Source organism: Halichoerus grypus, chromosome 13, assembly GCF_964656455.1.
Source record: "Halichoerus grypus chromosome 13, mHalGry1.hap1.1, whole genome shotgun sequence".
Taxonomy (NCBI): domain Eukaryota; kingdom Metazoa; phylum Chordata; class Mammalia; order Carnivora; family Phocidae; genus Halichoerus; species Halichoerus grypus.
In genome coordinates this window covers 25,693,915-25,721,854 of record NC_135724.1, presented here as the reverse complement: position 1 = coordinate 25,721,854, position 27,940 = coordinate 25,693,915, and the positions used below count along the sequence as shown (strand labels likewise).

General features: G+C 51.4%; 1 protein-coding gene across 3 annotated transcripts in view; it reads right to left on the bottom strand.

Annotated features, from left to right (window-relative positions):
* The window catches only part of ZBTB7C (zinc finger and BTB domain containing 7C), a 341,604-nt gene that overhangs the window by 11,136 nt on the left and 302,528 nt on the right, over positions 1-27,940 (bottom strand). For all 3 annotated transcript variants that reach the window (XM_036078174.2, XM_078060366.1, XM_036078176.2), the window contains one exon: positions 1,277-2,503. In XM_036078174.2, coding sequence (XP_035934067.1) covers positions 1,277-2,487 — 1,211 coding nt within the window. In that variant the 5' untranslated portion in view covers positions 2,488-2,503. The remainder of the gene's footprint in view (positions 1-1,276; positions 2,504-27,940) is intronic.

The window sequence follows — 27,940 nt, the reverse complement described above, 5'->3', positions numbered from 1 at the left end:
AACTTGGCTCAAAAAAAAAAAAGTCACTTTCTCCTCAAAGGCCAAAGCTGAGGCCCACTGAGGAAAATCAAAGCAACGAGCCCCCAGCAGTTCCCAAAGAGGAATCTCCAAGAGGATCTGGGGTAACAGCAGCACCCTTGGCACAAATGTGGGTCTCCAGGGGAGTTCTTTGCCAGGGACGGGGGCAGTGTGGGGAAAGGACCTAGTCTGGTAAGTCATGGTCACAGGGCAGCTGTCCACCAGGGTCTGTCCACATCCGATCCACAGAAATGACCGAGTCCTGAGGCAACGCCACTCACCAGAAGTTTCTCCACTGCCGAAGTGGCTGGGAGGGTCAGCCTCACACCAGTGACCACCACACAGCACCAACAAACCATATTTTCCCAAAACGAGGGCCAGCAAAATCAAGCAGGGAACACATCTGAGCCCCCAGCATCCCACCAATCAATTTCGAACCCAAAAGTTGCAGTGTAGAGAAGGTATGTAACACACCTTTGCTGAATGGCACAGGGTCTGTGAAAGCTGAAAGCTTTGTAATGTACTGATTGCAAATTTCAAATTCTATAACCGCATAAAGTTAACCCTCTTCCTAACATGGAGAGTCAGCGGGGAGAACATAAAGAGAGGCTTATCCTTTAGATGGGATCCGGAAGAGGACTGAAAGGACTACAGGGGTCTCTGTGGTCTCCTGGTCACAGATTTTGCTGTCACACAAGTCCCAGCTCTGGCATTTTCCTCTCCATGTGCTTACGGGTGGCCAACTTGCCACAGGGAAGTGGACTGATCATCTGCAAACAGAGGCCACAGTGCCTCCCCATCTTCCCAGGGCGTGGTTGTGGTCACGGTCTCTGCAGTATGCCTAGGACAGCCCCTGGCACGCCGAGCATGCGCCGAGCAAAATAAAGAGGTGGCACTCCATTGGGGAGCTTCCACCTGGGGAAGGGGAGAGGGAGGTCAAGCAATCAAGGAGCCGAGGCCCCTCACTTCTGACTTACCCAGAACCGCTCTGCTCTCAACTGTGTTATATCTTGGCCTCCCACCTCATACTGTATTTCAGAAAATATTTTAGCTCTTAAAACGAGTTTGGAAATCCCCGCACCAGGTAAAGCCTAGTGTGCCTTCTAGCAAATACACTTGACGTGTGTCTCGGATCCAGGTGGGACTCCGCCGAACTGGCTGTCTCCATCCCAGCCCTCCGTGCCCCGCTCTGCCCCTCCCCTGACCCCCCTCCGCCCCCCACCCGCTCAGGCCCCTCACTGAGGGCGGTCATACGCACCTGGTGAAGCGGACCTCACAGATACTGCACATGTATGGCTTCTCCCCGGTGTGGGTCCTCATGTGCCGAGGCAGCTTCCCGGCCCCCATGATGACTTTGTGGCAGATGGGGCACTGCTGGGAGGCCTTGGGTTTCAGCTTGCGCTCCTCCACCAGCGGCCAGGGTGGGAAGAGGCCCCCCAGGTGGGTGGCACTCAGGAAGTTGAGATAGGCACCGTAGTCACTCTCCGCCTTGATGGGGCCCAGCGGCCCCCCAGGAAGGTCGGGGAACATGTCCTTGAAGAAGTCGCTAGGGAAGGGGGGCGGTGGGGGTGGGGGCAGCTCCTCCTTCTCCTCCTCCTTAATCTTCCGGTTCTTGATGACCAGGTCTAGTGGCCCACTGTCCATGGGCTGCTCGGGCAGCTGGGCGAAGGCACCGAAGTCCCCTGGCCAGAGGTGCGGGAAGAAGTCAGGGGCGAACGGAGATAAGGAGGGTCTCCTGTCAGTGATGTTGGCCTTGGGGTACAGGTTCTCCCTCAGCAGAGATTCGATGGAGAAGTCCCGGATCACGCCCAGATGCCCGGGGCCGCCAGCCTGGAAGGAGTCAGGGAAGTCCCTGGGTGTGTCCGAGTAGGCCTTCTCTGTGAGGTGGTCCGTCTTGGAAGGGCTTTGGTGGCAGTCGATGTCCTGGGGGTCAGGCAAGTTTTCTTGATCGGCAAAGTCCTCCGTGTCGTCCTCCTCGTCCTCCTCCTCGTCCTCCTCCTCGTCCTCCTCATCCTCCTCGTCCTCGTCCTCCTCGTCATCGTCGTCGTCCTCCTTGTCGTCCTCCTCCCCGCCGTCCCCGCTGGGCTCCATGATCTCCAGACACACGTTCACGATGCACTGGATCTCCAGCATCCTGGCGGCGTTGAGGATGTGCTTGACGTTGGAGGCGGTGATGGTGAGCGTGGAGGTGTAGGCGAAGTCCAGGATGGCTGCCAGGGCCTCGGGCTGGACGAAGTCGATCTCATAGACGTACGGCTGGCTGGCTAGGGCGCCGGCCGTGAACAGCTTCTTGAAGTACTTGCTGCAGGCCGCCAGGACGGAGCGGTGGGTGCGGTACTCCTGCTCCTGAACCACCAGGAGCACGTCGCAGAGCAGGCCGTCATGCCGCTGCTCGTTCAGGCTGCACAGGACCTCGCTGCTGTGGTTGGGGAAGGGAATGCCGATGAGCTCGTCGATGCCATTGGCCATGGTCTCAGCCAGAGCCCTGCAGGGACGCACAGAGAGGAGACCGGGGTTAGAGGCGTCGTCCGGGAGGGGAGTCCAGGCGCTGGGGTCCCCCCTGGGAAGCCAGGCTGGTGGGCGGGCTGGCCACAGCACCTCTGCCTTTGCTTAGGGTCTCCCCCTCCACCAGGAGGGTGGCCCTCCTCCCTCTCGGCTTTGCCAAACCCCACCTGCAGTTCAGAGCCCAGCTGGCCAGCCAGGCTTTTCACTGCCAATGTGCGGGCTCTCTCCTGGGACCCCGAAGGCCCTCGCAGTTAGGCTTCTCACTGGGCAGCTGGTATATGCCATGCCGCCAAGGCTGTGGAAGCTTCTCGAAAGCACGTTTTCACTGAATTCCACTTGATTAACATGAAGCTGCGAAACACGAGAATGGACGGCCACGTGAACCTCAACCTCTCTGTGTGCTATGGGGATGGCGCCCACCACTTACCCACACGACATCCGTGGGTCAAGGGCCACGGGGGGACAGTTCTCTCACCTCTCAGGGCTCCTGCTGAGAAAATGCTCTGGTTTTTTTCCCACAAAACCTCTGACTCAGGTAATGGATGAACATCTTGATCCTACTGGCTCCTGTTAGAAGCGGAGCTGGGGTGCGTCCCCTCACCATTTATGTTGAAGTCTTAACCCTCAGTATCTCAGAATGTGACTGTATTTGGAGGTAAGACCTTTAAGGAGGTGATTAAAGTTACAACAAGGTCATATGAGTGAGCCCTCGCCTGGTCTGACTGGTATCCTTGTAGCAGGAGAGGAGACCACAGACACACACGGAGGGACCACCCCATGAAGACACAGCGAGAAAACAAGTCAAGAGAGAGGCCTCAGAAGAAACCAAACCCACAGACACCTTGACCTTGGACCTCCAGCCTCCAGAACCATGAGAAAATCGATCTCTGTTGTTGGAGCCCCCCCGGGTTTTCCCGCTTTGTTATGGCAGCCTGAGCATGGACACAGCCACTAGGAATCTGAAAACCGATTTTGTGGCCCATTTTCAGGATGGGAATGGGGGCATTATGGCCTATGTTTTGCCTTCTGGACCTTCCTTCTGGCTTCATCTTAGTTGATGAAGTTTCTCTTCTTTTGCCCATCTTGATCTTTTTTTTCTTTTAAATACTGACCTCTTATATATGTATATCTGTGAGCTGTTTCAGGTAAAAATACACATTTAAAGTCCGCATTAAATTCTAGTACATTATTAATGTATCATGTCTGTATTCTGTCACTCTCAGGGAAACGCATCCCCTGCAGGGAGAAGCTTCTTCTGAGACCCCTTAGCATTCTATATACAAAAAAATGAAGTGTGGCCAGTGAGAGCCACCAGGAGGGAAAAGTGCAGGACGGAGGACACCGGGTATTACATCCCTGCAGGGAGCAAGACTCATAGCCCAAGTCAGCAGGCTCAACCTGGACAAAAAACCACCTCAATTTTTATACCATCGCCTGGAGGACCCTTCTACTTAGGGCAAAACTTGATTTTGGCCCATGTGTAAATCCTAGCAAAAGCCAGGCCCACACCCCGGTGCGATTACAGTGGAGAGAAAATAAAAACAAAAACAAAACCTGAAAACCCCATGCCCCCATGAGAAGAGCTTTGGGGATCTCCACACATTTATCTTCTGGGTGTTTCTACCCTGGGAAGGCAGATGCAGTGGGAGGGGAGGAGTGAGGAGTGCCGAGCACACAGTATGTGTGCTGAATGGGGTCTGGAGGCACGAGGAGCCTGGGGGGAGTGCTGGGTGCTGGTGCTCCTTCCCCCTCCCATCCTCTCCCATCACCGAGGGCCCAAGGCTTCCCTGAGCAATCCCACGGGGGGAGGGGCTCAGGAGGTTTTCCAGAGTGAAGGCCTTGCTGTCTTCCCGCCTTCTCATCTTTAAAAGGGCCAGAGACCCCACAGGCCATGCATTCATTCCCTAAATCATCACTGGGTTTCTCCCTGTGCCAGGCCCTGCCCTGACTTCTGGGGATGCACAGAGAGTAGACCAAGAAAGCCCCTGCTCTAACCCAGCTTACAGAGACATTAACTGTGATAAAGATACAGCAAGATTCACCAAAGAGGAATGAGAGCTCCCTACACACCTCTCAGAATGGCTAAAATAAAAATAGTGATAACACTAAATGCTGGCGAGGATGTGAGGAAACTGGACCACTCAGCCATTGCTGGTGGGCATGTAAAATGGTACAGCCTCCCTGGAAAACAATTTGGTGGTTTCTTAAAAAACTAAATATGTAACTACCATATGACCCAGGAAGGACTCGTGAGCATTTATCCCAGAGAAATAAAAACTTAGGTCCACACAACCTCAATGCAAATGTTCCCAGCCGCTTTGTGCATAGTAGTCAGTAACTGGAAAGAACCCAGATGTCCTTCAATGGGTGAATGGTTCACCAAGCTGCAGTGCATCCATACCAGGGAGGACTAGTCAGCAATCAAAAGGAATGAGCTACTGATGCATAAAAATCCCTGGATAAGCCAGAGTGAAAAAAGCCAATACCGATAGGTTACATCCTATATGATTCCATTTATATAACGTTCTTGAGGCGGCATAATTAGAGATGGAGAGCATGGGAGGGGTTGCTAGTGGCTAAGGAAGGGCTGAGGCAGGAAGGAGGTGGGCGTGGTTATAAAAGGCAACATGAGGGACCCTCCTGGTGATGGGAATGTCCTGTATCTACACTGGTCAATATCATGGTTGATGTCATACTGTGACCTTGAAAGATGTTACCATTGGAGAAAGCTAGGTAAAATAGACATGGGATATCTGGATTATTTCTTAAAACTACATGTGAATCAACAAATTACATCAAAAATAAAAAGCTTAAGTTAAAAAATCAAATGATAGGAAACAACCTAAACCAATCAATAAATCTTCCACCCCAGTGTTATTTATCATCTATCTATAGTAGTGGGTGAGGTGGTGGCGAGAGGGAGACTACTTTACTCAGAGTGGTCAGGGAAGGCCTCCTTGAGGAAGTGTCCTTTGCCTGGATGGTGAGAAGGATCCAGTCATGGGACGATGTAGGGAACAGTGTTCCAGGCTGTGGGAACAGCAAGTGCAAAGTGGGCAGACCCACCAAGGCACTCTAGGTCTGGGGTTCTGCTCTGAATGGCCCCATTTAACTTGGTTCTTGTCTACTGAAAGAACTTCTACATCTCTCTGGGAGGCTCGGGTCCCCGTGAGGTCCTGTGTAGGACTCCCCTCTTTCTCTCGGACCAGGGAGGGCATCCCCAGTCTGCAGGCCTCAACTGTCTATGCCACAGAGAGAATTCTGAGGCTCCTTCCTTCCCTGACACGCCAGGCCTCCCTGCTGTCATGTGGGGGCCAGAGGGAAAGTGGAGGGCTTAAGGATGCCTGGCAAGCTGAGAGGCTCCAGGCTGGGTGGCTCCTTCACGGCTGCCATGCCTGCTGTGGGTCCCAGGCGGGCTGCTCTGTTGCAGCCAGGTGCAACATGACCTTCTGTGCAGTGAGGGGGGCCCCGAGGACCCTGGTCCCCACCATCTTGGCCCCCAGTTTCCTGCTTTAGACACTCAGGCCTCCTGGGGAGGATAGGGCCGGGCCAATCTCGGCCAGCACCTTCTCTCTGCAGGCCAAGTGCCTGCCCTACACAATGGGGTTCCCAAATGAGGGATCAGGACCATCATCTGCCCTCAGGCCTGCTCATCTTCACAACAACTGGGATTTAGCTCCTATAATCATCACCGTCTCTATCTTACAAAGGAGGAGAAGGAGAATCACAGAGACATTAAGTTAAGGCATAAAGATCTGAGTCCGAAGGCTGGTTCCCCAGGCCAAGCTCTTAACAACAAATGATCTACCTCTTACCTCTCCACAAAGGCCACCAAGAAGGGCCAGCAGTCCCTGCTATTGCCCGAGGGGCCCAGACTCCAGGCATTCAGAGATGCTGAGGGGTGCCTCTGTGCAGGAGGGGTGGGAAGGATTTGGGTCGGTAGGGGAGGTTGGCCCTACTTTCTCAGGAGGGCCAAGCAGGCAGGGGCAGCAGGTGGATGAAGGCTTGGCCGGCCTCAGCAGCTGCAGCATCAGGAAGACTTCTGAAGCAAGCTCCAGGATGCTGCTTTCCTCAGAATGGGCAGAGTGGCTCTGAGACCCCAGAGGGGGCCTGGAACTCACCCACTTGTTCCCGGGCAGCCTCCTCTGCTCCGTGCAAGCAGCCCCCTTGGGGGTGGTTCTGGCAAAGCTCTGCCAGGCGAGGGGGGAGGAGGGGAGAGGAGGAAATGGAGCTGAGGCTCCATCAGGCTTTTCCATCGTAACTTCTGAGCTGACTGCCCACAGCACTGATCTCAAATGTGCTCCACATCCTAGCTCTGTATCCTCTTCCCTCTAATCCCCTGACACGAATCCTGCTTCTCAGCCTCCGTGCCTTTGCTCATGCTGAGCTCCTGGCTGGAGAGCACCCAGCACCCCACACGTCCAGCATCCTCCTTCTCCAGGAGGCCCCATCCCACCCACACTTCAAGACTCCACTCAGATGACCCTTTGTCTGTCTCTCAATTCAGATGCCAGGCCTCTCCAGCCTTTAGATCTCCTGAACTCCGGATGACTCCTGCCATTTATCTCACTCTACCTTGTACTGTAACTTATTTTTTGTGTCTCGGTGTTCCTGCTAGATTGTAAGCCGCTTGAGGACAGACTGTCATTACGATGCTTAGCACAGTCCTGGCACGCAGTTGGTGAAGGTCTACGGCAGGGGCCCAGCAGCACCGAAATTACTGTTGTGCAGGTTGTTCACTCTACAATGGCACTGCCTCTAAGGGCAGACACAAAGATGTCCCCCACCCCATGATTCTTGCCTTCCGGTAGCAAGGGCTCATGCCCTTGTGTGGTCCCCCTCTTCATGAATAGGGCTGACCTGTGTAACCAATGGGATTTGTGGATTTGATGGTGTGTGACTTCTGAGAGGAGGTCATCAAAGGCATTCTGGGGGAAGCCAGCTGCCATGTTATGGGGACACTCAACACTCAAGCAGCCCTATGGAGAGGTACACATGGCAAGGGACCGTGGCGTCCTACCAGCAGCCAGCACCAGCTCACCAGTTGTGTGAATGAGCCACTGTGAGAGTGGGATCTCCAGCCCCAGGCAAGCCTTCAGATGACAGCCTGGCTGCAGCTCTCTGAAAGATGCTGAACCCGAGCCACCTGGCTGAGCTGCTCCTGAATTCCTGACCCACAGACACTGTGAGACAGCAAATGTTTACTCTCGGTTTAAGTTTCTAAATTTCAGAGTGATTTGTTACGCAGCAGTAGGTTGCTAACACGGGCACTACTGACTTCATAGACATTCTAGATCTGCAATATTTAGCAGATGGCGGAGAAAAGCTTCAGTCTAACAAAATGAGTGTATTACAGGGCTGTTTTGATAGATGCAAGTAGACACAGTGAGGAAATGGCACCTTCCCCAAATTCCCACCAAGCTACCATATGGGCAGCAGGGTCCTCGCACTCAGAGACACCTTCTCATCTCGGATGATGGCTTGTAAATGAAACTGTGACTGTTAAATATCAAGTCAAAATCAGTAAAACCCCAGAAAATCAGTTCTTTATGGAGAGCCAAGTTCTCTTGCTTGTTAAGGGCTTATTCCTTTAAAGACAAAAATGCTTTAAATGTTTCTCAGAGAAAATTCTTACAATTCCTTAAGTTTTCTCCCACCTTTTAAAATAGAGGAGATGAAACCCATTGAATTGTAGGTTGGTGGTCAGTGTCTCATCGGAGCCCACCGAGGAATGGAGGGTGGCTGTCCCTACACTAAATGTCCCATCTCCTATGCTCTTGGAGCCATGTCTGCTGGGACTGGGAATCAGGAACCCTTCGCTGTGTGACTTTGGGAGGCCCCTCTGCCTCTCTGGGCTTCTGTTTCTTCATCTTACCATCTCAGCGTCATGAAAACCTGATAACTATTGTCATGATTTGAAGCTACAGGTGCAAAATGGAGATGAGGATAGGGCAACAGGCCTGTGTGACCGTGGACACGAAGGCTGGCCTGCCTACCCAGCAGTGACTTCTCACTGTGCCTTGGTTCAGAGCTTTTGTCCCATTCCTGGAGGAGCGGATGTAACCATGTCACTGGGGGCTGTTTTTCCAGGCAGGAGGTGGGGTTGTGTTTGCTATTTCATTGTCTCTTTGGGAAGAAGTGCCCCCTCAGTGCACTCTGGGAGGTTCCCTGGTGACCCTAAGATTCCCATGCCCTGGAGGGCCTGTAGACAGCAGTGTCCCCAAGGGGATGCCATGCCATGCCCCCACCTTCCCACCCAGGCCCTCTATCCCCATCCTCTATCCCCTCCATCGCCCAAGCCAGAGCAGTCCTGTCTCCAAGAATAACATACTCAGAAAAGAGAATTACACACACACACACACACACACACACACACACAGAAAACCAAACAAAAACTCTCAGCAGCCAGGAGAGGCATAATGCAAAATATAAACCTCTGGTTGGGAGGGGAAAGAAAAAAATCATAGATCAGAAATAAAGGGGGAAGTGGGAGAGAGGGGAAGAGGAGCTTAGAGATGGAGGAAGGAGGTGACAAGGAAGAACACAGGATGGGTGAAACCTTCTCCCATGTGGTCATCATTCCAGAGGACCTCCCCTGGGCCTCTGCACTCCGGGGAAGGTTCTAGAGCCCAGGGATGTCTGAGCAGCCCTGTCTGACCAAAGCAACACTTCTCATCTCTGGGCCTCTGTTTATTCAACTGTAGAATGAGAACATCACTCGCCCCGGGTACAGTGTTTGCATCCCGCCCCCAACCAACCAGGAGGAGGGGGCATGCCCTCAGTGTACTAGCTAAAGAGGGGAAGAGGTGCTCCTATAAGCGAAATTGAAAAGTGGTGGGGGCTGGGCGATTGGAAGAGGCCACCAAGGCCTTCGACCCATAGGAATGCCTTATAAAAACCTGGCTTTAGGGGCACCTGGGTGGGTCAGTTGGTTAAGCGTCCAACTCTAGATTTCGGCTCAGGTCATGATCTCAGGATCCTGAGATTGAGCCCTGCATCAGGCTCCAGGCTGAGTGTGGAGCCTGTTTAAGATTCTCTCCCTCCTTCTGCCCCTCCCCACCTCCTCCCCCGCCTCACACTCTCTCTCTCTCTAAAAAAAAAAAAAAGAAAGAAGAAGAAAGAAAGGAAGGAAGGAAGGAAGGAAGGAAGGAAGAAAGAAAGAAAGAAAGAAAGAAAGAAAGAAAGAAAGAAAGAAAGAAAGGAGAAACCTGGCTTGAGAAGTCCTCCAGTACAAATTTCTTGAATGTGACATGAATTTTTGTATTATTTTGTGTCCTGTTCTAATAACCAGTCAAGCAAGCCAGCTGGCATTTACAATAATAATCGATACTAGCTACCATTTACGGATGGCTCATAATATGTCAGTCGTTGTACCTCAAATCCTTCCGCAGCTGACAGGTAAGGTACCTATATTTTATCTGAAAGGTGCCTCTATTTTATCCTCGCCTCCAGTTTAGAGATCCAGAAACCGGTATGGAGAGAGTAAGTGAGTTGCCGATGCCACAAGCCGGCAAGTGTCGGAGCAGGACTTGAAGCCAGAGGCACTTGGTGCCGACACTCATATTCATTCCCCTCCACCACGCTGCCTTCTACAAAGTCCAATGGGGATTTGAACCCTTCTCCCCAAAGGTTGTCTCTTACTTTAGAGATTTACCAGAGCCAGGGCTGAGGGGTGTGTGCCAGGGGGCTGAGACCCATGCGTGTCAGGGGGGCTCAGTACCAAGTACAAATGAGAGGTATGGACAGAAAGGCACTGGACCCCCATAGCCTGGGCGATCAGGCCCAGCTTTCTGCACTGTGCAGGATAGAGAGGATTTCACCGGGCAGAGGGGCAGGAAGATCCTGTCCCACATCATTCAGATCTGGAAGGCTTTAGGTTTCCAGAATCCCCTCTGAAACTATGTTTAACCTGGATCCCAAGTGGGATCATGCAAGAAGCGGTTTTCAGCCCGCAGATGCCTGAAGTGGATTGATGGCCTTCTGAGACCCCGAGGCCCTACTCGGAGTGGTGGAGGGTGAGGCCCCATTCTCAGACTGCCTGGATCCACATCCCGGCTCCCCCAGTGATGGCCCCTGGGACTCGGTATTACCCTCCTCGAGCTCAGTTTCCTCATCTGTACAATGCGGATGATAGTCAAGTCTACCTCTCAGAGTCGTCCTGTGGATCAGATGAGGACAGGCACATGAAGTGCCCCCTGGTACGTAGTAAGAGCTTGACCTATAATGATGAAGTCCAGGACACAGACCCCTAACAGATGTCTTGGCAGAGGGAAGTAGGACCTTACCGGGAACTATTTTGGCTTTTGCATAGTTTTCTAAAGTCCACACTATTTAAGCACCTCTCCCAAAGATACCCCGAGAACAGCCCTTACTTGCTCCCAGGGCCACCCGGGGCACGTGGAGGGTGTCATAATCTTCCAAGGCCCTTCCATGGCTCCTGTCTCATGCACTTCTAACCCAGGAAGTAGGTAAGGCTGGCATGCACTTTATGCCCATTTTACAGATAAGAAAATGAGGCACAGACAGGAGCCTGTGCCCAAGGTCACACAATGAATTAGTTCCAGAGTTAGAACTTGCACCAGGGAGTTCAGATGCCCCAACCTCTGCCCCTTTGATAGATTACAGTGTCCCCCTGTGAGGTGCAGGGTTGCCCCGCTAGTCGGGGACCCATGTTCTCGGACTGGTTTTACCGGGAACGAGCCGTGCATGGTAGGCAAATGACTTCTGCTGCTGCCCTCAGTTTGCTTATCTGGGAAACAGGGAAGTAATTGCCTAGATCTCACCTGCTCTAAGGCAGGGTCTGCTTCTTCAATGTCTGAGTCATTTTCAGGATGCCATCAAACAGCCGAATGAATGAGGTCAGTTCAAACGCACTGTGGGGATAAACTTGAAGTCGTAAAGGGCGGTGGGGTGGTTCCAACCCTCTGCCTTAGGGACACCTAACATTTGAACAGAGCCCTGTCATTCATAAGGCACTTATATTCATTCATTTCATCCTTATTATGATCCCCATTTGATAGGGATCAGAGAGGCTAAGTGACCTGCCCCAAGTCACACAGCTAGAAAACAGGTGGGACTTGACGCCTACTCCAGTCCCATCTCTTTGTCTTCCATGGCTGCCTTGGTGGTGTGATTTTGGGGACAGTTCTATTGCTTTGATCTACAAGCCCAGTACCTCCCTGAATCCTGCTCAGTTCAGCAAATCTGGGGCTCAGGATGATGCTTCTATCTGCCAAACCCCCAGGGCAGGCTGGCCCCAGCCGACAGACTCCGTTGCCCTGGGAGCAGCCCCACTGGTCTCAAGCCCCAGCTCCTCCCCGTCCTGGGCCCGGAGTTTCAAAGCCACCTGGCAGAATTGTGGCTGTGGTGAGGGTGAGGGGGCCGCACAGGGGCCAAGAAGGGAAGAAGGGATGTGGCTTTCTTTTCCAGACCTGGGAATGAGGCTGGGCTGCAGCCTCCTGCATCCTATGGGCAGGGTCTTGCTCCCCGTGGTCTGGGTAGGCCCTGAAACCTGCAAGGGACTGGTGTGCCAGAGCAAAAGAGGGGCAGGGAGGCCTGACCCAAGCAGCTGGCTAGGCCCACAGACCTTCGGGCGTGCCCCACCCGGCCCTTGGCAGGTCCCCTAAGCAGGGCAGCCACACCCCTTGGCCCTGGAATGCCCCGGGGCCTCAGCTGCCCCAGAAGCTACAGCCAGACTCGTGGGCTGGGAGGCTGAGCCGGGCTACTTCAGCTTCCAGCCTGCCCGCCGGAGCACCCCAGGCAGGGTGCCCACAGCTGGGAGAAGCTGGCCCCACCTGCTCGGCCACCCTGCCAGGACACACCCAGGGCCCACAGTTTGAAGCCTTTTACTTTGCAAAGTACTTTCACCTCCTTGATATTGTACCCATTTTGCAGATAAGGAAACAGAAGTAAAGTAAGGTCAAGGTCATAAAGCAATGTGGTTAAAAACTGTTGAACAACTCACATATGCCCCCCCACCCCAACAAGGCCATTGATTTTTCTACTGCTATGCAGTAACCTTGCAGGAAAGATAGAAAGAGTGGATTCTCTAAGGAGTGGGTTCTCCCCGGCGCGCCTCGGGCCTGGGGCTCGGAGCAGGTTAGTTTCTGTGAAATGAGTTCTGAGCTTCCCTCCCCTGCCAAAGGTGCTGGCCACGCCAGGAGTTTCCTGACAGCTGGAATTCAGCTCCCCCCACCCTGCCTCACACAAGTGTGTCTCCCCTTCTCTTCCCCCCAATGCCTTATCCCCCCCCATCCACAGGACAAGACATGTGAGGGCCAGGCCAGGGCCAGGCCTGACAGTCAGGCCCTCCTGGGTTCTCATCCCGGCCATGGCCAGAGTTTTCCTGTCCCTGTGGCTAGGGGACTGAGTGTTTTTCTCCTGTGATCAGTCGCTCGGGGTCCTGCTTCACTGTTCTCTGCTGAAGCCTCTGAGTCAACAATGCTTCGTGCCTGTCCAGTTCTATATTCTGCGAGGCCTGTCCTCATCTGCTTTTCTCCATGCATTTTCCTAGGATCCCTGGGACAGAAGGAATTATTTGGCCCACTTTGCTGATGAGAAACCTAAGCTTATGCTGGTAAACACACTTGCCCAAGGTCACAGAGCTAGGTAAGTGGCAGAGACCCCAGACCTCCTGCCTTTGGCCCAGACTCTGTCCACTGTATTGTGCTGTATCCCTTGCCAACGCCCATCCTCACCATCATCACCACCTCCATCTCCCCCCACACCCTGCATTGGTTTGGTTTGATCAGAGCAAGGTCTAGGACCACCCATAGAGGTTGAAGTAGGGGCAAAAGCCAGGTGGGCTTCTTTCCTCTTAAATTCTTACGGGCGTGAAACATGCTCTAGGGGACAGACTTGAGGGGTACCTAGGAGGGTGGCCTGAGAGATGGGCAAGGAAGAATGAGGGGCGGCTCCATACCCGGACATTGGTGATGGAGGGGCACAGAGGTATGTGAGTGTCAGAGCTGCTCAGTTACTCCCTAGAGGAACCCCTTCTTCTTGGCAGCAGCTGCCTGCAAGCATCTGGGTGAACCCAAAGTGGGTGTGTGGAGGCATTGCACCCTCGCTCAGGGGGTGGTTTGAAGCCTTTTACTTTGCAAAGTACTTTCACCTCCTTGATATTGTACCCATTTTGCAGATAAGGAAACAGAAGTAAAGTAAGGTCAAGGTCATAAAGCAATGTGGTTAAAAAACTGTTGAAGAACTCACATATGCCCCCCTACCCCAACAAGGCCATTGATTTTTCCACTGCTATGCAGTAACCTTGCAGGAAAGATAGAAAGAGTGGGTTCTCTAAGGGGCTGCATGGCCTCAGGAACATAATGAGGGCCCTCTCCAGTGAGCTGGAGGGAGGCTGGAGGGGCTGGGGGCCGGCAGAGCACCCAGCAGGAGGGTCCCCCTGCTGACGGCTGGAGCACTGACCGGTGGGCCGTGGGAGTCTGGGCCAGACAAATAAAGTGGTGCCCCTTCAAGCTGCTGTTCTTTCATTATTTATTCATCCTTTATTTATTAGAGGATGAGGTGAAGGGGGGCAGGGAAGACTTGTTTTCTTTTAAGAAAAATTGCACACCTCTTTATGCTCAAAATAAAGGCTTTACTACTCGTGTTTATTACAGGTGATTTCCTGAGCCAGAAAACTCCTTGGGAGGCTTTTTAAACCTTATTAAGCCACTGAAAATTTAGATAATAAAATAAATCACTTGTCTCCCATAAACAGCCCCAGGCCCAGTGTTAGCGAGTTTCAGAGTCTCAGCTGCTTCTGGTGGCCTTTTTGGGTGCATCAGGACATCAGCCTGGGCACCACAGTGCTGGGGGTGGTGGGGGGCGCCAGCCCTCTGGGAGCGCTCTTCTCTTCAGCATCTCTGTCCAGAGATGCTGTCTCCTGTGGGGGAGGGGGAACGGTTTCGATTTTGTTAGTTGTTTAAGGGGTTGCGCGTGGACTCTTGGGTTAAGTGGCACCCGATTTCCACTCTTCCTGGAGATATTTTAGTGTCTCTTTTAGAAGGTACCAAGGTGGCTTGCAGAGCTGGCCATCCTCTGCATGCGCTCTGCCTGCGCATCACCGTGACCCACGTGCGCCAAGGGCTTCCCTTTACAAGGGGAAAGAAGGGAAAGCCGGGGCCAGCCGAGAGGGCCACAGCTGGGGCAGAGAAAGGCCGAGCTGGTTTTGGGAAAGAGCATGAGGAGTAAGGGCTGAGAAATGCCCGGGTGTGTCGTCTGCAAGGAGGGGCTAAGGAAGTGCCATCCAAGTCTGCATTTACAATTAATCTCTGCCATGCCGCTGAGTTCCAGGTGACCTTGGGCCAGCCAGGTTCCCTCTCTGAGCTTCTGTTTCTTCTTTAACGGAAGACCAGGAGGCTGCTCTCCTCCAGACTGGACTGTTCTATGCTGTCCTCCAGCTAATCCACTGAAATACTCGGGTTCCAGGCTTGATCCTTGGATTCCAAGGTCACGAACAGCTCAACTCCGGCTATCTTGGGGCTGTTGCACCCAGCTGTGAGCTTGCAGGTTCTGTCCAGCCCTCCCCTGCCACGGGTCACAGGGACAGGGAAAGAAGTGTGAACACACTTTGGGCTTTCAAAGGATGGGTGTTCTACAAATTCAGGGCGGGATGAGCATTTGACCACACAGAGTGATGGAGACCCAACAGGTTGGTAGAAAGTGCGGGCTGTGTGCCCTCACCCTGCCCTCCCTCGGGGGCAGGGTGAGGACACTGACTCTGCGTTTACCTCCCTGACACTCAGGTGGTCGGTCGTGCAGCCGAGCGGTGGTGGGGCAGAGTCTGGAAGTTGCTTCTCCAGAATGTGCACTAATTCATCACAAACAACCCCTCAGGCCCTGTGGGAGGCTGTGGGGACACAGACAGAGACACAGATGGACAGAAAGACAACCTATGGGAGACAGAGGGTTAATTCTGAGCTGCCTCCAAGTGAGAGCAAGGGAAGCAAACCGGTAACCGAGATATACAGGGTGTTGTTGGAGGCCAGTCGCTATCCTGAACATTTTATGCGATTCTCTCACTTAATCCTCTCAAAAACCCCACGAGGTAACCAGTGCCATCATCGTTACCCCCATTTTTCAAATGGGGAGACTGAGGTAGAGCTGCAACTTGAACCCAGGCCGCTGGGCCCCATGTTTCCTGAACAGGCCGCAAGGCTGCCTCTCAGCTGGTAGAGTTTGCCCTTTCTACGGAGGGCTGGAGAAGCAGGGAGGGAAGGGTGGAGTTCCTGGCCCTAAGAACTCACAATACAGACTTAACACTAGGAGTGCGGAGTGCCAGGCCAGAGGTGTGGACAGGTCCCCTGGGGGCAGGAGGCAGGGGCTCTGCGGGGGTCAGGGAGGGTACTCCACCGACAAAGTGATGTGGGGGCTGAGCTCTGAGGCGCCCAGGCAGCCGGGGTGGGGGGCAGGAAAAGAAGCACATTCTGGCAGAGAGAACAGTGTGTGGAAAGCAAGGCACAGGAGCTGGAGCTTAGCACTGCAGGATCAACAAGTAGTGGGGTGCTGGGTTTCACGGCTGTTGCTCATTCTTCGGGGAGTCTTGGGGGGATGGGGAGGATGGGGAAGCAGGGCGGTGAGGCCTCACAGACATCTGGACTGTGTAAGAGGCCACGGGAAGGAAGTCTGGGAAGGTTCTGGACGGGAGAGGAATCTGCCTGGCACTGCATTTGAGGTCGGTGTCAGCAAGAGGCAGTCCCAGAGTGGGTAGGGAAGGGCAGCTGGAAACCAGCTAGGAGACTGTATTTTCTGACCCATGAAGTAGCTCCCCATTATTCACAGCCAGGCCCCTGCCCTTCTCTGGGCGCCAGACCTCGGGGTGGGATTGGGCGGGGAGGGGCTCCAGCAGAGGTGGGGGCTGGGGGGGGGCAGGAGGGCAGAACCACACTCCCAGGCCTCGGCCCAGGTGTAAGATGTCCTAGTTATGCCTCGGCCCTGGAAAAACACTTCTGCCTCCCTGCCATTGTCCGCTTCAGTGTGCAGACGGGGCCCAGCTCAGCCGCCCAGCTGGATGGCCTCAAGGATCCCGGCTAGGCCTGTGTTTTCCAAAGGAAGTGAAACCTCAGATTTGCCCCTGTGGAAATCCACCACGAGAACCGCCTGGTGTTTGGCTGGGAAGAACAAACTGGAAGCTTGCAATTTTCAGGCTTAATTGCACAGTTACATATAATAGTATTATATAGAACTTTTATTGCACTGGGAAAGTCCAAGCACTTCCTTTTCCTATTTATACTCCAGCCCAGTCTCTCCTCTGCTGTAATGTCCCTCCTTGCCCGCTGCTGAAGCCGAAGGCTGTTCGGTTCCAGGAGCCCTTTCCAAAGAAAGGACAATTGGGATGTGAGTGGAAACTCATTTTTCATGAGTGGTTTCCTCATGGAACATCAGTCAATCAATTCACAATGGTCAACAATTACTCAACTGTGTGCTTGACCTGGGCTGCACACTGTGTAGGGTTTTAAACAAGACCCCAAACCTGCTTTTGAGGAGCTTCCGGCCTCACTGAGCAGGTGAGACTAAACCACAGCAAAATATTAGACAGAAATAAGAAGTAAGAAGGAATCCAGTGTGGTCTGGGTGCTACGATTAGGAATGTGAGGCCGGTAAGGGAGAGGTGGGGGTCCAGGCTACACAGCAGGACCCCAGTGCCGGGCTGGGCTGCTGTGACGGGGAGGCCACGTACTGTTATGCAGCAGGCATCCTTTTGTGAGTGCAGCCCCTGGAGTCCAGCCTCCCCTGTAGGTTTGGTTTCCCCAGTGCAAACCTCAGGAACAGGAGCCTGTCTTCCTTCTGCCATGTCCACAAGTAACTCCCCCACCCCCAACCCTCACCCGACCCTGCCCTCCCCTCCCCACCACCATTCGCCACTCATCTTCCATCTGCACTGAGAGTTTTGGTCAAGATTATCACAAATTACACTGAAAATACTCTCAAGGCACAAGAATCCTCATCCGTACCTCCCTATAGTCCCCAGCCTAAAGAAGCCTGGCTGACCTACTGACGAGCTGGAATGGGCTCAGTGATTTCCTCACACCTAAGGAAGTCTGGTCCCCCTTTGAAGTCTCAAGATCAAACATATTGAATAACAATTATAAAGTTAAAAAGTTAGAAGAGAGTTGGCAAAAACCCATTATTTGCAGAGGATATGATTGGATACTTTCCTATATAAACAATGGACAAGTTCAAAAATATGTTAGAGGAGCCCATTTACTTGGCAACAAAAGTAGATGTAACACCTAGGAATAAGCTCATAAGAAATGTGCAAGATCCATACAAAGATAAGTGACTGAAGCACTTTTTAGAAATACTTAAGTAGAAAGATACACCCAGCTCTTGGGTATGGGGAGCCATAATGTTGGAAACACGCCAGTGCCCCCTAAATTGTTCAATAAATGCCATATGATCCCGATAGATATCAAACAGAATTCCTACTGAAATTAGATAAGTGGACTCTAAAGTTCATGCAGAAAAATAAGCATTTAAGGATGGCTGAGAGAGTTTTGAAACAGATGAGTAACGGGAGTAGGGAGACTAGCCTTACCAGATAGGAAAACACATTATAAAGCCATAAACATAGAATATTTGGCACTGGATCCTGAACAGTGAGACAGATCAATAGAAAGTCATAGACAGTCCATAAATAGACTCATATAAATTCATATCTGTATAAATTTAGCATACAATAAAGGGGGAACTCAGTTTCTATTTTAAGATGAATTTTTCAATAAACAGGACTGGGACAACTGGCCAAATCATATAGGAAACAAAACAAAACTTGGATCTCCTCCTCACTCCTTATGCCAAAATAAATGACAGGTACAGCAAAGATTTAAAAGTTTAAAAAAAATCACGAAAAGGAAATATTGGAGAATGAGTTTATAATCTCAAAGGGAACTGCTTCTCTAAGTAAGACAGAAAATCTAGAAGCCATAAAAGATTGATACATTTGACTACATAATGACTTAAAAATTTGTGCACATCAAGAAATCCGTAAGGAAATCAAAGCACAAATAAACTGGGAAAAATATTTGCAAAACATATGATGAAGGGCTAATTTCCTTTATAAAGAGAGCTTATGTTAAATCAGGAAAAGATCTACAGCTTGCTAGAAAGATTGGCAAAAAGCACGAATGGGAAGATCACAGGAAAGGAAATACAGACAGCTTTTAAATATGGGAAAATGCGCAATATCATTCAGCATTAAACACATAAAGATTAAATAGAAATACATTTTAATTTTCATCTGTCTGATGGGCAAAAAATAAAAAATTCTGATGACCTATAAATATCCCTTACAGATTTTTATCTTATAGTTTTATTATCACATGTGCCCAACTTATGGACAAAGATCACCCCCCGCAACATTGATTCTATAAGCAAAGACTAGAAGCAAACAATATGTTCATCAATGGGGGGTAGTTATATACATGGTGGAGTTCTAGGCAGCCCTTAAAAAGAAGGAAGGGTACCTATATATGGCTATATAGAGAACTATCTCTCTGATTTAACTGCAAAGCATGCTGCCTAGTGCATGGTTTGTTGCCATGTTTGGAAAGAAAAAGATGACTGCATACACATATTTGTTTGCAGATGCATGGGCTATCTTTGGAAAGACACACTAAAAACTGGTTACTGGTGTTCTCCAAGATGGGGTTGGAGAGCTGCCAGTGAGGGGTGGAAGGTAGATTTATTTTCCTGTAGTCACTGTTGATATAGATGATGTTTGGATTTTAAAGCCATTGCTATTAAAAATATTAAGTGATTTGGATTCTCTCCCTTCTTTCACAAATTCCCAAATCTTCTGTGGGGTTTTTTGTAATGTCTGATCACTGTCGGTTTGTTGTAGGGCTTTTCAACTACTCTGTCTCAGTTTTTCTGTCTGTAAAATGGGATTAATCACACTGGGCTGTCTATCTCAGAGGTGGTTATGCAAATCAGATGAGAATTGGATGAGGACAGGCTTTGGCTGCCATCAAGTTTTGTAGGATACAACTGTAGGATATTAGGGGTGGCCCAGGTTCTGTCCAGTACCTACCTACCACATAGCAGTATTCCTGTGGCTAGAAAGGTAGGCCATGGGTGAGAGGGAGATTCTTCAATAGTGGAAGAGCACATGGTTTCAGCCTCAGGAGGCTGTTTGCTATTCTGACACAGGGAAGAGTAGTGTTTTTAACATTATATGAATGGTGGGACTCCTAGGAGGGTCTGGCTGCAAATGGTGAGCATCACAATAATCAAAACCTACCGCTTTCTAGTCAACCACTTATTTCACATATATTAACTCATTCATGATGCCCATTTTACAGAGGTGGCCGCTGAGCTCTACAGGGTTGAAGGGACCCACTCAAGGTGCCCAGATAGTAAGAGTCTGAGCCCCTGATCCCTGCTCTGTACAGAACGTTCTATGGCTCCCTTTACGGGACCCCGCCATCCCAGTCTGCCCATCATGGTCCTTTATAGTCTGGTCTTGACCTTATTTCTCAGAGTTGTCTAACCTAGACTCTCTCTTTGCTTTGCCTTCCAAACACACCATGCTCATTTCAGCTTCTGCACCCGTTCCTGAGCCTGCTCACACCTCTAGTCCCACCTCTCCTGTCATCCCAGTCCTTTCAAGACCCTGTCTGAATCTTACTGGTCCCTGTCTAACCCAAGGTGACTTTTCACTGTATGTCAGTCAGCCCCCAAGATGGTCCCCCAGTGATCCTCACTTCCCGGTATTCACATCTTGTGAATTCCCTCTCACATTATATCAGGGTTGGTCTGTGTGACCACAGAACACAAGGATGTGATGGTGTGTGATTTCCAAAACTAGGTTATAAGAGACATTACCACTTTTGCCTTGTTTTCTCTTGGAACTCTTGCTGTGGGGGAAGCCAGCCGCCATGTTGGGAGATACTTAAGGAGCCTACAGATAGCTCCAATGGGAGGAACTGAGGTGTCCCCCCAGCAACCAGCACCAACTTGCCAGCTATGTGAGTGAACCATCGTAAAAGCAGGTCTTTCAGTCCCAATCAAGCCCTAAGATGACTGCAGTCCCAGTCAGTCAATATTTTGACTGCCACCTCATGGGAAACCCTGGGCCAGAAATTCCCAGCTAAGCAGCACCTGAATTCCTGACTATAAAAATCATGAGGATAATAAATGCTGTTGTTTTAAGCTGCTAAAGTTTTGGGGGCTCTTTTGTTATGCAGCAACAACTAATGAATGCACATTTCTTTCAAACCCTTTGGGAGTTGGGGCCTTACCCCTTGGCTCTCGCCCATTTACTCTCTTGCCTAACATTTCATGTGTGTAATCTTGGCTTCCCAAGAAAATAGTAAACATGTGAGGGTTATAATTCTCCTAGATCTCCCGTCATGCCTAGTTGGAGGGCTGGAGACAGGGACGGGGCCTCAGTGATTTTTCTGGCTTACTATTTGTGAAGGGAACGTAAGTAAGTGAAAAGCCGTAACATGCAAGTGCGGGATGCTTCCTGCTCAACCACTACCCACCTAAGTATGCACACAACTCACAGAATACCTGCAAACCCACCATCTAAGACCCACAGCTCACCCTCACACCACAGCATTCCTGAGGGAGCCTTCTGAGTGTTTCCCAGTGAGTCAGACTCACAACCCACTTCCAGGGGTCTCCCAGAGGGCGGGGGTGGGGTAGGGGGGAGAGAAGAGGGTCTGGAAAGGGCTGTTGTCTTGTACTTATTACACGGAATGCTACTTGTGATTTACTGCTTGTTTCACACCCTTTCCAAAAATATTTCTTTCAAAGCCAGAGTGACAGCCTTCTTTCAGCATTTCTGACATTCAGTTCTGAATAGATGGTGTGCTTAAGCCCAAAGAAGAGTTTAGGAGTTTAAGAATCATAAAGAAAAATACTGTAAAGGCAACTGATGCTTTTAAAGCAGCCCCCACCCCAGTCCCTCATGGAGCCAGAGCTGCCTGCCCTGTCCCTAGAGACACAGCTCCGAAACCGCCCAGGCTCTTTTCCCTAAAGGCAGTTGGTGGGAGGACATGACCCCCACCTCCCCCCCCAACTCCCTCCCACCGCCCATCTCTTTCCCAGGCCAGCAGGCTGATTTTCCAAGACTAATCAAAACAGGTTGAAGGGAGGAGGAGAGTCCTTTTGTAAAATGGTGTCTACACAGACACAGACCCCCCCCATTTTTTTGGCTGGGTGGATGGAGGGGACCAAAGATACAATTATAACGGAGCCCATCCTCTCCCATGAGACCAATTTTAACCAGTGTGTAATAAAGCCCCAGCTCATCCACCCTCTGATTTGGGTCAGATGAGATGAATTTTTAGCTTTTCTGGGGAGTTCGCGCCAGCGGGGGAAGCAGAGGACGGGAGGAACAAACAAATAAGCCACAGTTCCCTGGAAGAAAGGAAAAGTAGCGAGCAGACTGAGCAGGGGACTCAGGAGGTCGCCCTTTGCCTCCTTCCACCATGTCTCTGCTTCCAAGTTAGCTACCCAGGTCCCAAACCTTGGCCGAGATCACGGGTCTCCCTCTCTTTTGTCCCCTTGCTCCTGACATCAGTGAGCCGTCCCAGTGCCACCATCTTTCTCAGCTGTGCTCTCCTCTCTGTTCCTGCTACAGCCACCAGTGCCACCACATGGCCCTTGTCCACCTTGCTCGTCTGTCTCCTGCAGATTACCTGCCTCCAGCAACTGGAAGGCATTACCGGCATGCCCGACTCCCACCATCTCAGCCTTGCTCATTCTGTCCTGTCTGCTGAATCTCCCTCCTGACCTCCTCACCCTCCTTCACCGCTATTGGGCTGATTCTTCTTGCTCATCCCGAGTAAGAAGAGATCTAGGAGAATTATAACCCTCACATGTTTACTATTTTGTTGGGAAGCCAAGATTACACACATGAAATGTTAGGCAAGAGAGTAAATGACCAGGCATCACCTACAGGAAGCCTTCCTGAATTAGGTGACTGGCCTCCATGCTCCCTTCCTTGCCTGTCTCCTAGCCCTTAGCACATGGAGATATGGAAAATGGGTGTTCTCGTGATCGACCTGAGATGTGGGGTGCTGGGGATGATAGGTCAGGACAGGGGTAGACAGACCACAGTGGGTGTGACAGGATGACCACTGGAGTGTCAGGGGTCCCTATAACCCGTGGGGTGAGAGGGGCTGCCAGGAGGGAGAGAAATGTGTCCCAGTGCAACCCCGAGCAACCACGGAGTGTTGGGGCTGGGATGGGATTGGACAGAGGTAGAGAGAGGATTGTGTGACCCTGCTCCAGCCAGCAGAGGCCAAGGACTTCTCCATGCAGTGAGGGGGGCAGGACATCTTGGAAGTGGCTACAGGCAATTTATAAAGCTTTAGTTATTAAAATTGTAAAAGGAACAATGTGTACCCAGGTGCAAAGCTCATCAGAGAGAAGGGTTAGGGAGGAAGGTGTCCTAACTGACAACAGTAGGATGGGGCATAAGTTGGATTACTTATAAATGCCCCCAGGAAAGTGTCATTCCTTCCTTTTCCCCTTTGCCCCAACACTCACCACGGTCTGCAATGGAGGGGCCAGCCAACGGGTGCGGTCCTGCCCTGGAGCTCTTGGCCCCTCCTTTATCAGCGCTGGTCTCACCTTCTCCAGCCTGAGCCCCGGGTCCCTCCAGTAGTCCTGGGCACTCAGTAAGCAAGCCCCTCAGGCTGTTGGAGACAAGGGTGGGGGGTCTTCAGACCCAAAAGAACCCCCAACTCCATTAGTATGCTGAGCAAATAATTTCATACACACACATGTATGGCTAGGTTTCAAATGCATGCAGATGGGATTGTAATGAATTCAACACGAATGCACATAAAAACATGACTGAATTATAAGAGACAGGTACAGCCAGCTGGAGCTCCAAGAAATGTATTGAGCTTCAAAAAGGATCCTCATTTTTAAAAGGACGGGCCCACAGAACCAGAACATAATTGCCTTGACAGTAGGGCTTGCTCCTCTGTACCCTGCACGGGATGGAGCACAGAACTTCTCACCAGCAGGCATTTGGCATATGTTTGTTGAGTGACTCGTTGAGCGTGTGTGGACCCGGTTACCTTGAAGTGGTCAGTATGACCTTGACTTTCCTAAGAAGGAAATGACTGGGAACATAAAGAGTAAAGAATGGTAGAGCCCTCAGTGAGCATCAAACGCTGTGTATGCTTCATCCTTCTCGTAATGCTGGGCCCAGCCACATGCTGTTTTATGCAGCAAGGAAAGTAAAATGCTAAGCCAGAAAATTTACATGAGCTAAAACTCCCAAGAAAAAAATGGGAGAATCTTATTTCTTCCGATTAAACAGTTTTGGATAGGAATAAAAAGGATTTCCTCTGAAAACTTTCAGCCCAGTAGTGTTTCACAAATGCTATAACCTCAAAACATAACAAACACAACCGCTGTGAAACGCTCCATTTTGTTCTCGGGTATTCAGTTTGAGAGGTGAGGGGAGCATCTGGTTGAGAGGCGTGATCCCTGGGAGAGGAGAGAAGTTCCCTCTATCCCTCTCCCAGAAGGACTTGAGTTAGCTGGAAGCATGCATCACACAGGATTTCTAACTATTTGGTCTACAGTATCACTTCTGTGCTAAACATCATATCATGTCAACCCAAAGAACTATTGAACCCTGAGCGTGAGTATTTTTAATTCCATGCAGCATTTCTTGAGCACACTATGTGCCAGGTATTGAGTGGGCTCTTTTATGTATATTAACCTCATTTAATCCTTCTGATAACCAACCCTGTGAGCTGGTTGTTTGTACCCCCATTTTCCTAAGAGGAGACAGAGCTAGGAGCTGGAAAGTCACATGTCCCAGGCACCCAGTAAGGAGTGGACTTCCATTCTCCGAGCTCCAGTGGAGAGCATTCAAAGGCCCCAAACTGGGATAATGGTGGAACCACTGGAAATATCATCTGCAAACATCTGAAGAAGGCTCCTAGGATGTCAGGGCTGGACAGGACCTTTTCTAGTTGAAGATGCTGAAGCTCAGAGGGAAAAAAAGACTTTTCCACCTAGTTACGGGAGCAAATTCAGCATGCACTTCCTGTCATGGCCAGGAGCTCGCTCTGGCACGGGGACTGCGGTGACCACATGGGGTCCACCTTTAGCTTCCCTACGACTCAGCTCTTTACTGTAGGGTGGAGGCCCAGGCAACGATGGGTGGGAAGAAGTCTGTGACTTTGCCAGCCAGCACTCCAGGAAAGATTAGAACACACACTTCTCACCCCAGAGGTACCCTCCCTCCTTCTCACAGCCAAAGCCCAGAGGGGAGACCAACTCATCCTGGTTTTCCCAGGACTTCCCTGGTTTACTCATTCAAAGATTCTGGGAATCCCCTCTGTACCCCACAACGTGGGACAGTTGGTCACCCTAGACTATCTCCACCTTCTTGTATATATCACCCTCCTCTGCTGCCTTTGATGGTCATGTGACCCCACTGCACTAGAAAACAGTGTGGGGCTTTGGCCCCAGCCCACACCCTTGAGGGACTGCCCAGACCTAATCAATGGCAGAGGAAGAATTCCTGCCATCATCCTCGGTTGCTCAAACCTGGCACCTTTCTGCTTTACCTGTAAGGTGGCAGCCCTCTGTCTCAGGCTCCCAGAGGGACCCAGGGCAGGGAGGGGCAGAAGTGGGGGAGGTAGGTGTGATGGGCACGGGAGGACGACAGACAGGTGGCAAGATGGGTCATATAATTAAGGGAATGACTGATCGCCGGGGTCAGCTACGGTCCACTGGGTAGGGATGTATTTAGAGTTACATGGGACTGTGGGGACCACCTGGTTTGATGTCTTCGTTTTGCAAGTCTTGGGAAAGCTGAGGCCTTGTAACTGGGAGGTTAAGAGCCTTCATAGTAAAAGCCATGCCAAACTCCTTTTTGTACCCAACCCAGAACTTTCATGGTATCGTGTGTGTGGCAGGTTCTTAACTGTTCATTACTAAGGACGGTGACAATAGTGAGATTTATCTCTGGTAATCCAGACCTCTTAAGCAGATCTCTCCAAGTTAATGTCAAAACGAGGCTAGATAATTATCTTGGAAATTTGAGCAATACGGCCATGAAGGATGGGAAGGTGGCCCCAGTCCACTGGGAAATAAGCAGGGTTGGCCTCACATGTGGGTGGCTGCTGGATGGGGTAACTGGAGGCACCACACAGAGCCCTAACCACCCCAATGTACTTCCACAAACTTGATAAGATGCCATCAGGCTTGCTGTTCCCTCTCTTGGGAATTCCCACCAGGAGGCATTTTTAACAAGAAACTCCGTTGCTAGGAACACCAAAGCCATTTTTATGCCACACCCAAGGTTTTGAGGGTTTCTGGATTAGCCCAAGAATAGTAGATGTGAGCTCATCAGATCGAGTGCTTGTCTCCTTGGAAGACCCAGGGAGCCTGCCCCGTGGACCTCAGGCTTACTGTCCATGCCCCTAGCTGTGGGAGGCAGGGGAGAGAAAGAATGGTGACAGGAACAGGGAGAGGAAGGGGACTGAAGTTGGGGCGCCTCTCCAGGAGGAGGGAATGCAAGGGGGAAGGATCGACTCTAAGGTGGGACCTAGCCGTCTGTTCTAGAGGAAAATAGCAGGAGACGGCCTAGTCTCGAGTGGCAAAATCCACAGTGGGCTTCTCTTAATATTGGCTCCCTGTGGGTGTTATTAAGTAGCCTCCCCAATCCAAGAGAAGGACTCCATGGTCAAAGATTTCAACTGCCAAGACCTGACATGTCTCTTTGGTTTGGGAGAGACCTCCACTGTAAAAGCCTTCGTAGGAAGCTCCTGTTAGGGGAGAGGGGGCTCCTCCACTCCCACCCCCTGGCAGTGAGCTCATGAGCACATAACCCAGGTCAGCCTATTAGACATGGCTGCTGGGACTTTGAGTCTTAAGTGAGTGACAGCTTGCAGCACTGGTTTGTGTCTCTTCTTTGCAACTATGAATTCGAATGACACAAATGTTTGGGACACCAGAATACCAGAGCCCCCACTGGAGATTCACAATGGATATCACACACACACACACACACACACACACACACACCCTTCTGAGAAAGCCCATAGTAAAGAAACCTGTTTAACTTTAACTCTGCATTTCCCAAACTTGTTTACTCTTTCTGCTTTGCCTAACACCTTTCAATATCCTGTAGGACCCGCATGACAAGGACGCCCACAGGGACATGGGTATGAAGCTGTGCTTCCCAAACTTTTTCAGTCATGGAATCCATAGAGGAATACGGTTTTCATGGCACCCAGGAGTATGGGGGCTCCTAGGGGGTTGCTGGCCAGCTCAGTTGATGGAAGGGAGGGGGTTCGTGTTTGGACACAGAGCTACTGGTTGGGAAGCCTTGGAATAGAGCGCAGAGCTCTCTGGGATAAGAGCCTGGAGGTCGGCCCTCCTGCCCTGGCTCTGGCTCACATCAGCCTCCCTGAGGTCACATAGGTAGTCGTGGCCTAGCCTGGGTCTCCAGATGCCTTGCCTGGGGCCTTCTCTACCACATCACACAGCTTCCTGTCCTGAGCTCTTGGAGAGGTGGTCTTATCCAAGGACATCTGTTTTCTGTCATCAGATGAGGAGGGTAGGGTGAGGCAGCCCATCTTCCAATCTATCCTCCGCCCCTGGAATTAGCTCAGGGTCAGGACTGGCCAGCGCTGTCATCAGCCCTCTCCTTCCCTCAGCAACCAGTGCCTGGATCCAGCCCCAGCAGGCAGCTTCTGGGAGCTTCCTGTGTGAGGCAGCCCTGCCTTTGGAGGCTTCTTGCCCCAGCATGCTGTGTCTGCTCTGTCCTTCACCTGCCAGCCAGGAGTCATCTCTTAGCTGGCCAAACCTTCGGCTTCAATGCTGGGCACCTTCTGAGGCTCCGCAATTGTTACAGGGCACTGCTGGGGCCTGGTCCAGTACCCGCTGGGGGGCTATGAGCCCTGGTTTCCAGCCCATCTCTGGAGCCCTCCACCTGCCCACAGCCTGCTTCATCCAGACTCTGGATCACCATCTCTGGCCAGCATCACACGTGTATTGCAGAGGGTCTGCACGCGCCACTCACATGGGTGCTGCCAAGCCCTTGGGGGGGCAAGGGTGGGGGGTGACATGCCACTTACAAGATCAACCATCATTACTGGGCTTTGACTGAAAGCAAACTCGATTTCATACACCATATTTAGTGCTGAACAAGAGGCGGGTATGCAGACACCACCTCCGTGGCCGACAGCGCCCAGAGCGCACACCCGCACATCAGTGAAGCAGCCAGGAGAGCACAGATGTCGCAGCGAGGCGAGGGTACACACGCAGGAAGTCAGCAACCACAGGGGGCCTCCCCGCCCTCCCCTCCACGTCGAGGGGCAGTCAATGTTCAGCCTCCCCCACCCACCCTGTTTCCAAGATCTCGAAGAGTGAGTCTGCGGCTGGAGACAGAGGCGGGACTGTTCACACGGTCACAGAGGTACTGCTC